Source organism: Notothenia coriiceps, unplaced genomic scaffold, assembly GCF_000735185.1.
Source record: "Notothenia coriiceps isolate Sejong01 unplaced genomic scaffold, NC01 NC01_scaffold00037244, whole genome shotgun sequence".
Taxonomy (NCBI): Eukaryota; Metazoa; Chordata; class Actinopteri; order Perciformes; family Nototheniidae; genus Notothenia; species Notothenia coriiceps.
This window is the reverse complement of record NW_011369945.1, coordinates 9865815-9877876: the sequence shown is the minus strand read 5'-3', so window position 1 is coordinate 9877876 and position 12062 is coordinate 9865815. Positions and strand designations below refer to the sequence as shown.

Below are 12062 nucleotides of genomic sequence, written 5' to 3'. Positions count from 1 at the left end.
TAGACTATGATAAGCTTATGATAAGCCAGGCCTTGCTACTTATTATAGGAAGTGGGGGGTATTTAATGAACATTGCTTCTCTGCTTTATGAGGGCCATAAGTCTGTTCCTCTTCTCTCAAGCACTCATGAGAGGCACGGCAACCAGTCTCTCGCTGTCAGTCGCTTGTGATTTGATCTTACTCCGCATATTTGTCCGGGTGTTTTGATTTCAAGTGGTGGAGTAATCCCGAAGTGGTGAAAGTCTTTGCAGTTACACCCCCTCGAGAAATGTCAGCTGAACACGTTTTACAAATCGCAATCCGCGCCTCTTTCTCTGATATTTTTAAATATCTCCAAGCGGCAGACATGTTGGCTGTGAGCCAGCCGCGAGCATGGTCGCGCGCCGTGCTTGTCGCCGCGTTTTGATTACGTCATCACAACAACACGTTAGCTTACCAACGTAACCCTGTTCCCTGACATTCGGTGATATTTTTTCGGTGCCCTTTCGGCCGAAAGCCGAAAGGGCCTTTTTAACCATTTTCGGCCGATAATTTTCGGCGGCCGAATATTCGGTGCATCCCTAGTTTTTTCTATCCTTTAAGTAGGATTCAAACCAATTTAGAACTGTTTCCGAAAGTCCAACCAAGTTTTCTAGTCGGTCGAGTAATATGTTGTGGTCAACAGTGTCAAACGCAGCACTGAGATCTAATAATACTAACACTGAAGTTCTGCCACTGTCTGTGTTTAAGTGGATGTCATTGAAGACCTTTACAAGAGCAGTCTCAGTGATGTGGTTTGGACGAAAGCCTGACTGGAACACATCGAAACAGTTATTTAAATGCAAGAAATTACTAATTAATTATTAGATAAGAGATCATTTTCTGAGTTCTTTAACTTTGCTACTCTCTCTCAAAATGGTAATGTGCATTATGTTTTCATTCTTATCATTCAGAAGCCTTTTGTGTGTGTTTATGTTTTACTGAGTGCTTATAGACAATTTCCATCTCAGTATTCAGTTAACTATTTATTTTCTGTGCACATTACATAGACTAGCTAATATTCTACCTACTGCTTGGGACTTTGAGTCCTCAAAATGTCCAATGTCACAGACTGGGACTTACTTTAGAGTCAGTTGTATTTACATTCAGTATGACTTGTTATGATTCAATGTGAAAGAGTATNGCACACCGTTTACCTTGCAGAAAACCTTTCATAAACACACAAGGGACGGGTAATAAACCGGAAAGCATTTGACATGTGCCTTTAAGATAATAAAAATAACCAGGACTTGTGAGTTCGGCTTTATTAAATTCCTAAAATCCTTAATTTCCATTTGCAACAACGGAACAAATACAACCTCCTGACCAATAATTAAACTTGTTCCTGAGGTTTTGGGGCCCGGGGGCGTAACTTAGGCCGGTCGGTATGGAACACAAACAACATCTCTGTTACTTCAACTGTTTCATGTCATTGCATCTGCACTCCATGTTGTCCTGCTGTGTTCTGGAGAAGCTGGAGCTTCATACAGCAGTTTACTGACGGTCCTCCTGAGCGAACTTTGCGTCTCCTCACTCTTCACAATGGGATACCTAAACACACAGTACACCTTATTGGTAAAGTTATTCAGACGACACCACATTATTCCCTCTGCGTGTTTGTTTTTGAGGAAAGTAAACTCACTGTGAGATGTTAGACCAACCACGGCATTACCGCCTCCCCATGAGAGCAAAGGTTTACCCCTTTTTTCTCATAACTTTTTCACATTAATTGCTAATATTTTGCTGAGTCATGGGTCCCCAGAGGTTGAACCCTAATTTTTATGTGATCCCCTGACTTTTTCTCTCGCTGCAATCTTACGTTGACATTATTTGTTTAATGTCTCAACAAATTATTGGCGGAATGTATAGGAAATTGGCTATAAATGGTAATGGACTGTACTTAATAGCGCTTTTATCCAGTCTTTAAGACCCCTCAAAGCGCTTTACATACTACATGTCATTCACCCATTCACACCCATTCATACAGAGCAGTGTACCTTACTCTAGGACCTAACATTCACACACATTCACACACCGTTGGCCATGCCATCGGGAGCAACTCAGGGTTAAGTATCTTGCCCAAGGATACATCGACATGTTGACTGCATGGGCTGGGATCGAACCCACAACCTTCTGGTTGAAAGACGACCCCACTCCCTCACAGCCACAGTCGCCCCTGTACATATACTTCAAAATGATTGTTTTGCATCAGCATTAGTTGTAATTTGTGTCATTGCTAACAAGCTTATGATGATATGCAAAACCCAGCCAGTCCACATGCTAACCTTTGTACTTTCTAAATCAAAGCATATTGGCATTCGACTTGGACTGCTACCACTGCATGTCGTAATGAAAGTAAAATCATTTGTATGCTCCTTTGCTAAGATATCTTTCCAGGAAATCCAATGAAAGTATAGTAATCCAATGCCATTTAAATACAAATATATATTTCTTGCTAGATACGTAGGGTTTCAATTCCTGTCTGAAATTCAATTTTTACAGATCACACGTTTTTTACTTTATACAGTAGTTCAGTTGGCTCCGGAAAGTATGTTCTTGTTCCTTTTAAATTATGCAGTTCTCCTGATTATCATTCAATGTGTCATATCAGCAAAGTAGTTCCTGCCGGGTTTAGTAAGCTACATACAGCTTTTTGACATCACTTCACACACTGCGGACTACGGAGAGGGGTGGTCATGTTTAGAGATGAATCACTTCTAAAGTCACACAGAGCACCTTAACCAATCAACCTTGAACAGCCTGCACATGCTTCTTATGTCACTGTGATTGAGCTTAGGTAATTTCTCCAAATCTCCAAATATGTCTTTCTAAATTATTTTGAAACACTTCATGATCACTCTATCTTTGAGACTTTATGTACATGTCCATACCTTCCTCTTGATGTGTTCCAGCATGTGTTCATGACCCTGGAGGAAGTACAGATGTTGGAACTCTGTGTCGTCTCTCTCAGGCTTCACCAGACCGCTCTGCTCAATGTTCACCACCTTACGGAAACCATCTAGACACACACATTAAAAGCATAAATATACACAAACAAAGTATAAATACTGCTGTTGAGAGAAGACTATAGAGGAGGTGAGGAACGTGTACTCACACATGTTGAGCTGTCGGACAAAGCTTGCCATATTATTGTGTTTGAAGTACTTTGGCAGAACTTCCTTGGCAAAGCGTCCCTGGTCAAACACATGGAAACTTGTCCCAGACTGAAACAGAAAATAGCCAGGATTTGTATTATTATTAAACAGCTGTGATCACATACTTGACATACACACATACACTTCACAAACTTTTTTATCTCCATTCTAATGATAGGTTTTAATTTACAATCAACACAATGTCTTGACTTGTCTGGTTAGTCGGTTCCTGCTTATTATTGCTCAGTAGGGATGTAACGATATACCGAATATCGCGGTATCTCGATAAATAAACGTCCCAATACCGTCGTGAGACTGACAAAATCTACCTGCCACCCATGGCCAAAGCATATCTCTCTGTCCCACTGAGGTGGCGTTAGACTTTTTCGCTGTCCGTCATTTTGACAGACAGGATCGTAAAATATCCGTCATAATCCATTATTACCCGTCGGGTCTGAACTCGCCACTAACGGAGAGAGAGAGAGAGAGAGAGAGAGAGAGAGAGAGAGAGAGAGAAAACTGCCACAGTGCTACAGATGAAACAATGAGTGAGATGTAGAGATAAACAGTTGACATCATTGTTCCAGAAAGATCAGCCTGTTGGCAGAGTCCCTATGCAAGTGTGCATGGGAGGCTATAGAGGGGGGGGGGACAGAGGGGGGGACGTGAATAGTGACAGAGCCACGGTGGGATGGGAGAAAAAGGCCTATAAATGTGGTGCAATGGAGCACAACAGCACCCATTTCGGACCAAGTCAAACCAAGAGTCTGCCTAACCAACGTTTTTTACTTTTCTCTGGAAACGCATCATGGATATCCCCATCCAGTATCCCTGGTACCGTAGGGCCTTCCCACATCGACTCTCCGATCACTCCATGGCAGAACCTCTCAGTGATTGGCCACTTTTCTGGCCCTTCCCCTGGTCCTTCAACTTGATGCGCCCTTCATCAATGCGCTGGTTCAACTGGCCCGAAAATGGATACAGTGAGGTAAAGTGAAATTATCCTGTGTCCGAATTTACATTTTCCTTAAAAATATCACGACTATATCTCGTAAAACTTCTTATATGTCAATAAGTAATGTTCTGCAGTTTAAAATGATGTGACGGGCCAGTAGATGTATTAAATGCACATACATCTTTAGAATATGAGATTTGTTATGGTTTCACATTATTCAAATATGACACTGAAGAAAATCCTCTTTAGTTCCCTGTATGTTTATGAGGCTTGCACTGCTTAAATACAAGCTAACTGCTGCTGTGTTTTTATAGATGCGCATTGAAAAGGATCGCTATGTCATTTTACTGGATGTGAAGCATTTCTCCCCCGAAGAGCTGTCTGTCATTGTCAGTGACGGATCCATCACTATACACGGCAAACATGAGGGCAGACAGGTCAGAAGGACGTTTAGATAGAGATCTACAGAAATAGTCAAACAAAAATCTATTTGTTGACAATTTACTGTTATTTTTGTTTTCCAGGATGACCACGGCTTTGTGTCAAGAGAATTTCGGAGGAAGTACAGACTTCCTGCTGGCGTGTTAGGTGCCAACGTCACCTCCAATCTGTCCTTTGATGGTATTCTCACCATCACTGCACCTCGGTCATCTTCCGGCCCTGAGCACCCTATTCCTGTTTCCTGTGAAAATGGAGAACCTAAACAGAATATCTAGAGCGGAGTGACGCTACTCATAACTATTAACCCCAAGTGCAGCCTGTTTTTATAACTAACTTGTTTCAGTAGTTTCATAGTGCACTTATGCAGTAGGCAGGGGATACAGGGTTAGATGGCAAGTGCCTTATAATTATTTTGAATCTTATTTTAATTCTAACTCACTGTTACTCTAATGTCTCTGTCAGACAACGGTTCTTTTAAAACAAAAGCTAAATGACTATATTTGACAAAGTGTTGTATAGATGTACATACACCTCTGTGACAAGACACATTAAGGGTGATGATCATATTTGTGAAGCAATTTCCTTTAGCATTTCCAAATGTTATATAATCTCTGTGTTGCTTAGTGATACAAAAATAGTTTGTATGGTTGTAACCCTGCAGCTCCCTTTTAGTGGAAATTGCAAAAGTAAATTTTAGGGAGTGGAATTCCAATACTTTTTCAAAATTGTCCAGTGAAGATGATAAAAGACAAAAATTGTCAAACCTATTACATTTACAGTAGACAGTACTTTCTGAGTAGGTATGCGTAAGATGCAAACTGTGCTTTGTTTATTATTTTAGAATAGTGTTGGTTTCTGTATGTTTCAGGGAGGAGGGAGTTCTCTGGAAGCATATGCAGTCATTTTTAGTTTGTTCAATAAATGACACCAAAGGACTTGGGACCAGGTGTGTGCTCGTTGAGAGGATGACGTGTGTCAATGAGCAGGAGGGGAAAAAGGGGACTATGGAGAAACTGATGTTTGGAGGGGGACAGATTTGATCACTGGGCTCCTTTTCTGCTGAGGAGCATTGCCTCTGAGCTGCTAAGGAAAGTGTGTGTGTGGATGGATGTATGTGAGAGTGAGTGCATATGTAGATGCAAGAGTTACAGATAATTCCTTCATTTTGGCTAAAACCCTCTGGCATATTAACACAGAAAACAACAAATAGAATAAATGTTGATACTCAAAATCACATCTCTGCTTTGTGTTCTTTTTTTAATGTCTTTTTTTGAAAGGTATGTCAAAACAACACATGCATACAATACATTTGGAGAGAAGCGGAATCATGATTAATGTATTTGCAGTGCAATGCATTTGTCCTCTACTGCAATATAGTCCCCTTTAATAATAAAAATATTATATAGAAAGCATCATATATTTTGTAGACATTTTCTAGACAGTTGTCGCATTGGTATTTATTTTGTGATGCGAAAACATCAAAAACAATGGAGCACAAATTACGTGAATCAGAAGAATGCGAAACAGATACAATCAGAACGATAGAGTATTGCAGAGAGTAAAACAGACATAGTCCAATATAGAGCGTTAAGCAGCAATAGCCCTTCGTAGCGCTTTGACATTTTCATTATGATCACAATCTAGAATCATATTTTGTTGTGCCATATCTTCTAAGGTGCAGGTTATCAACAGTTTGGATAAGCAAAACTACATATCAACAATCGGTGTAAGATCAAAAAATATGTTTGTCTTGGACAAACAAAGTTTATTACCATGTTGTTCTCTTTGTTGGTAAATGCAACATTAGTTGCAGTAGAAGTCCCAGTTCTGAAAATAAAAAGAGAGGCAGAATTAAAAGAAAGCATCACTTATTCTTGTTGAACTGTATGAGTGTGTGTTAACCTACAGTAGTCTCGACTTCGGTGCTGGCTGGCATGAGGGGATGGGTCTCCTCCACTACGCTGCTTGGGAAGTGACCAATGCGAGCCTCCTGCTGTCCGTAATAGGAGTCTTGTACCTGAAAACAGATCAAATCGATTTAAACTTGACATGGAGAGGGATACAGCATGACTTTAACAAAGACACAGTGTTTTGGTTTAGAGCTGTGTCAAAGCAAAAGCATTTTTTTAACTTACACTGCCAGCCCAGAAGAGGTTCCCTCTGCCTCTTAGCATTGCGTAAACATAGATGAGCTGGCCCTGTCTGATGGGGATGAATCTGCAGTCTCCAGGGTAATAGTCCTGCACTGCACGAGCTATTAGGATAGGATCTGTACAGGATGTATTGTAATGCACATTAAGAAAGCTTAGCATGTGTATTATCATATCCATTCTACCTACTGTACTGTTATGTGACTGTCAATAGCAGCAAAATTAAGTTAGTGAGCTACTTACGGCTGCATTCGGAGTCAGCGCAGAGTTTCTTTTCAGAGAGTTTAGGCATCTGCCTTCCAGCTTCAGAGGTGGGCAGCAAAAGCCACACTGAAAAAGCAAGCCAGAGTTTGCAATCCATGTCTGTATTTGAACGCACCTAATGATCCAAAGGTCTTGTTTTAAGCTTAATAAAAGCTTGTGGGCTTTCTGTTCTGTTTGCTGTCTCTGAGAAAGAAGAAGGTTACATGGATGGCAGTCCCTTTTTCTACTCTCCCTACCCCCTTACCTCTTACACAAACACACACAGAGCTCCTTTCAAACCCTACAAGCAGGTAAACAGGATGGGGGTGAGGAGGAGGTCTGGATTAGACAGACCCCTGCTTGTGTCCTGACCTTCCCCTCTCTCCACCCCTCACCCTGTGTCACCCTTGCTCAAACAGCAGAATGTAAAACTTTGTAGAAACACATTCCTCTGAAATAATCTGTGTTTTCCATTCGTTCTTCAGCCACTAGATGTCAGAACATTTTTGCAACAAACATATGACTTTGTCCCTCAGAGTATTCCTCTCCCTGGTTCCCTTCCTTTACCTTTCCTACTCTAGGAGGAGGAGCCAATGGCTGTATTTACATACTGTATGTTTCCACTGCCAAGGAAACCAGCTGAGCCTCTCTTGTGCAAACACTCCCAAACACAGTCACACAAACACTCACGCATACACTCACCAAACAGGAAGACTATACCTGTTGGGTGTGAGTTGGCCGGGAACTGTCAGGTAAGACAGACTTACATTTTTTTTCCTCCAGAGTTGAATAATAGAGATCTCTTGATGAAAAGGGTTAATGTTTAGAGGATAAGTACGATTAGTGTTCTTTTGTAATTATGTATAACAGGAATACAGCATGGTTTCAAGGTAGTTCTTTAGGTGAGATGCCAGATTGTGACGTCAAATGTAAAGATGAATCATGTGGGAGGCTAAAACTTCAGAGTGCAGCTACAGTGTGACCAAAATGTAGTTTAAATTGACAAAAAGATGTCATCATGTTTTGGTAGCAATCAAGTGTTAATTTGGGTAAAACATCAACAACGACAACAACCTGGACTTTAGAGACCTGAGACTTACTTCAGAGACATATTTTTAGGACATGGAGCACATTACCTTTGGAATTTAGGGAGGGGAGTGAAACAAAGATTACAGGGGAGCTGGTATTTCGGTCAGAGTAACAAAAGCACCTGTTGGACAAAAGACCTCCTTCAAGGCAATGTGAGATTGTATTACTAGATAACAACTAAAGCTGTCATGCATGTCCTGATTTTCACAGTTGGCGTCAATACATCGGTTTGTTGTGGTTTTCTGTGCTATTAATGGACTTTTCTTTCCGATAGTTTTATCAACAAAGAAGACAAGATTTGAACATCATTAGGATTCTTGGAAGCAGACATATCTGGATTACAAAAGTGAAAAATCAAACTCCTCAATCCTCTCTGGACCCGATCGTCAAGTTACAGAAAAAGGACTCCTGTTTTTTCAGAAAGAAAGATATCATGGCGGTCCACCTGCCACCTGTGTGATAACAAGTCCAATATCTGGGACGATGATTTCTATCTAGACCCACAACACAAGACTGCAGCTATCAACAATGTTCACCCCTAGAAAAAGCAGCCTCCCGTCCCCCAGCCTGGAGGACTCCTTCTTCCCTCTCTCCTCATCGTCCTCAGTCTCCCTTTCCTTTGCTCTCCCCTCATCCACATCCTCCCTTGGCAGCAGGGACAACGGAGAAGGGATAGAGACGGATCTGATACTAGCTGCAGAGCTGGGGCAGGCTTTACTGGAGAAGAATGAGGAGCTGGCAGCCTCCTTGGAGCAGAGGGAGAGAGAGACGGAGGTAAGGATAAAGCTGCTGTAAGCAATGTTTCCTGTGGCTGTGCAAACACTATATAGTTATTGTGAGATGGGAAGTAAAGGAGCACAAACATGTTTTAACATAGAGAAGCATGCATGACATTTAAGTAAGTCTAGATGTAAGAGCAATCATACATGTGGACAGCCTTGTAAGTCTGTACATAATTAAGATCAAAGTTTAATTTATGCTTCCTCAGATAATGGAAATGACAGCTCTCACATCCTATTCAACCAGTGCTGATAACAAAATCTTAGGATTTAAAATGTAGTTTTTTGAAACGCAGATATTAACAACATCCTAATGTATTTTCCTGAGCAGTAAAACAAGAGAGGACATGTCACAAAGAGGTCACTGAGGTCACATTTTTTGCATTCTTTTGTCTTTACATACCACATAGACACAAAACTATTAGACAGAGGACAGCAAAAAGAGTAGGAGAGCAGAGGAAAAGTTTGTGGATGGATATTTAGTTATTCGTATTATTATATATAATGGTAGTAGCGATGGTAGTATTATTTATTTTTTGTTTTGCACACTGCTTGTATTCTGTAAGTTTCTTGGCTGTTACTAAAGATACATCCTGCAGGTATACACTACATAGATATAGAGGTATAAATCTAGCTGTCAGTTTCAGGGACAGATTTACACTACAGGCACAAATCTGTCTCTGATATAAAGCAAAAATAACAGGCTTTTTCCACCCAATATATTTTGAAACTTCATAGCAAGAAAAGATCAGGTTTAAAGTAAACAGTACACAGTTCTGTTTTTCAAGAACCAGCATCTAATCATGTTGTCTCTACACACTTATACGGCCTGGAAACTCACACAATTGCAGAGATCACATGAAATGACCAAGGTGTATTATTATTATTTATCTTGCTTGATCCCAGTTAATGTTGCCTCTATTGTCTCAGGCTTTACAGCAGGAGAAGCATGTTCTGCACAGGAAGCTGGAGATCAATGAGCTGGTGTCTGGACAGAGAGAGGCAGAGCTGACTTCAGATTTAGCTGCTTTGAGGGCAAATCTGGAGCAACAAAACAGCCAGGGGCGCGACCGGAGAAGGGACGAGAGTGAGCAGCTGACTCAGTTAGCCAATCATAACCAACGCCTGGTGGAGCAGCTAGCAGAGGTGGGTTTATATCAGTAAACAGGCAGCCTTTACCCTGCCTTAATGAGCTGCTAACCCACAAAATAAGTCATTACAAGTATGTTTTAATGCTGTGACATTTAAAAGAATGTAAGTGTGTGTATGTGCAACCCAGTCTCATGGCATTTCGTGTGGGAATTGTCTGCATATGTCATCACAGTCACGCAGACAGAAAAAATGCAGACCAGCAGGTTCATTGAGGCCCATCTTTGTCTCTTATTGTAACAAAAACATTTCTCAACTTTTTTTAATCTACCACCCACTTAGGCGGTTACACTTGAGCACTCCTTAAGGACTGAGCTTCGTTCCATCAGAGAAGAGATGGATGAATCATCGTTCAGCCGAAATATCAACTTCACACAAATAGAGAACATTCAAGCAGAGGTAAACCTACCAGTCACTTCTGAATGTACATTGCACAAGAAAATCAATGATGAAGTAACTGAGGTGGTTTGAGTGTGACAGTCATAAACACATTGTGCTGTCTTCAATCGATAGTAACACGTAGCAAAAAGTATTACATTTCAAATGTCCAAATTGTCTGAAATTATAATACAACATGAAAGTAATGAGAGCTGTTTTTAAGTATTGGCATTTGAAGGCCAAACATCTAGCTGTCTCAAATGTTATTGTTTTGGTATTTTATCATGTCGAAAAGTTCTGTTTTGAATTCTAATCATAGGTCATTCTTTAAGGAGACCAGTCTTTCAAAAGCCAAGCGGAAATCAGATCTCAAGATCTCTCTCTCTTAGACTCAAATATAACATCCTTGAGGACTTTAATTTTACATATTTAATAGCGTCAAAATGTCACTAGTGTAAATAATAACCACTTTATTTTACCTCTGTCATTGCACCATTCATTTAGTATTTTGTTTTAAAAAATATATTTTTCTTCTTCCCAATACAGAACAAAGTTTTGCTGGAGCGGCTTTCGCACATGGATGCTCAATTAAGAGCTTCACAGGAGGACAGCGATAGACTCCGCATGGAGAGAGAGAGACTGAGAGACAGACTGTTAGAAACACAAACAAACCTGAAAGAGAAAGAGGCAGAGGTGAGGATGGACGACTGACTGTTATTTAAGATGACATTTTGCGTTGAAAGATGAAGGCTGAAGGAGCCGGAGGTGAAATCATGTGCTGCAAGGAGATATTTACTTGTCAGAATTCATAAGGGACACCTAGTTTGAAGTTCTTGACCTTTAAGTGTGTGCGTGCACCAGTCTCTTACTGTATCTGTGTGTCTGTGTGTGTGTGTAGATAGAGCAGGAGCAGGGAGTGGTGTTTGAGTTACGAAGCGTGAATCGCTCCCTGCTGCAAAACAGTCTGAATCTGGGAGAAGACAGCTTTCTGGACAGTAGACAAACAGAACCTTTATCTCTGCATAGTGAAATTCAGCAATCACAGGTACACACACACACACCAAAAAAAACCTTCTTATGTCCTTATGATAGTTAGAGACTGATCCCTACTGGTTTTTCAAAAACCGAGCCTCTTCAAACCCAAATTTGCATCTAATGCCTTGACACCAATAATAAGTGTTCTGACCTTGCTGAGCATTCTATCTGTTGTTTTTATCTCTCCTTCCAGGCCAAAGAGGCTCTTCTCGCTCACTCCACAGTCCTGCAAGCAAGAGATGAAGAGATACAAGCACTCAAAGAGGAGGTCTGTTGATCAACCACACATACACCTTTCATAACCCAATTTCACTTGGTGATTGACCTGCGAAAATACAATACAGACGTCTGAATGGGTTGGTTTAGAAATGGGTGTACATACATACGTGCTACTATGTATACACAGTGGTTCCCAACCTGGGGGACGCCAAAGATCGCAGGGGGGGCGCCAGGCCTCAGATGATTTGAGGCCAAATATCACATTTAGACTTTTTAAAAAAAAAATGTTTTACATATAATTGTAAAGCAATACATGATTGTCACTAAAAGCCTTGTCTCTACATTACAATAAAATATACAAAAATAATTGATTAATTCATTTGAATAAAAATTCAAGTTAGTAGCTAATAAAGGCATAAAAAGACAGAAATGTATCATTCTTTCTTCAATA

At 40.6% G+C, this 12062-nt stretch overlaps 4 protein-coding genes across 6 annotated transcripts in view; 3 read left to right on the top strand and 1 right to left on the bottom strand.

Moving 5' to 3' along the window:
- LOC104964648 (alpha-crystallin B chain) overlaps nucleotides 1–5796 on the top strand; it is a 7810-nt gene extending 2014 nt beyond the window's left edge. Inside the window, exons 2-4 of one of the 2 annotated variants that reach the window (XM_010793485.1) lie at nucleotides 4000–4161; nucleotides 4443–4565; nucleotides 4653–5796. In XM_010793485.1, coding sequence (XP_010791787.1) covers nucleotides 4000–4161; nucleotides 4443–4565; nucleotides 4653–4844 — 477 coding nt within the window. In that variant the 3' untranslated portion in view covers nucleotides 4845–5796. Of the gene's footprint in view, nucleotides 1–3837; nucleotides 4162–4442; nucleotides 4566–4652 lie in introns of those variants that run through there. The other variant, XM_010793484.1, reaches the window with a different exon arrangement.
- The window catches only part of LOC104965286 (phospholipid-transporting ATPase ID-like), a 718806-nt gene that overhangs the window by 192821 nt on the left and 513923 nt on the right, over nucleotides 1–12062 (top strand). The window lies entirely within an intron of this gene.
- mia (MIA SH3 domain containing) lies at nucleotides 6327–7157 on the bottom strand. Its single transcript, XM_010793487.1, has 4 exons — nucleotides 6963–7157; nucleotides 6705–6838; nucleotides 6476–6586; nucleotides 6327–6396 (listed from the first exon to the last, which is right to left on the bottom strand). The coding sequence occupies exons 1-4, from the start codon at nucleotides 7078–7080 to the stop codon at nucleotides 6373–6375; spliced, it is 387 nt and encodes a 128-aa protein (XP_010791789.1). The 5' UTR covers nucleotides 7081–7157; the 3' UTR covers nucleotides 6327–6372.
- bicdl2 (BICD family like cargo adaptor 2) overlaps nucleotides 7636–12062 on the top strand; it is a 6818-nt gene continuing 2391 nt past the window's right edge. Inside the window, exons 1-7 of one of the 2 annotated variants that reach the window (XM_010793488.1) lie at nucleotides 7636–7714; nucleotides 8326–8825; nucleotides 9761–9976; nucleotides 10262–10378; nucleotides 10904–11050; nucleotides 11256–11402; nucleotides 11586–11660. In XM_010793488.1, coding sequence (XP_010791790.1) covers nucleotides 8580–8825; nucleotides 9761–9976; nucleotides 10262–10378; nucleotides 10904–11050; nucleotides 11256–11402; nucleotides 11586–11660 — 948 coding nt within the window. In that variant the 5' untranslated portion in view covers nucleotides 7636–7714; nucleotides 8326–8579. The remainder of the gene's footprint in view (nucleotides 7715–8325; nucleotides 8826–9760; nucleotides 9977–10261; nucleotides 10379–10903; nucleotides 11051–11255; nucleotides 11403–11585; nucleotides 11661–12062) is intronic. The other variant, XM_010793489.1, reaches the window with a different exon arrangement.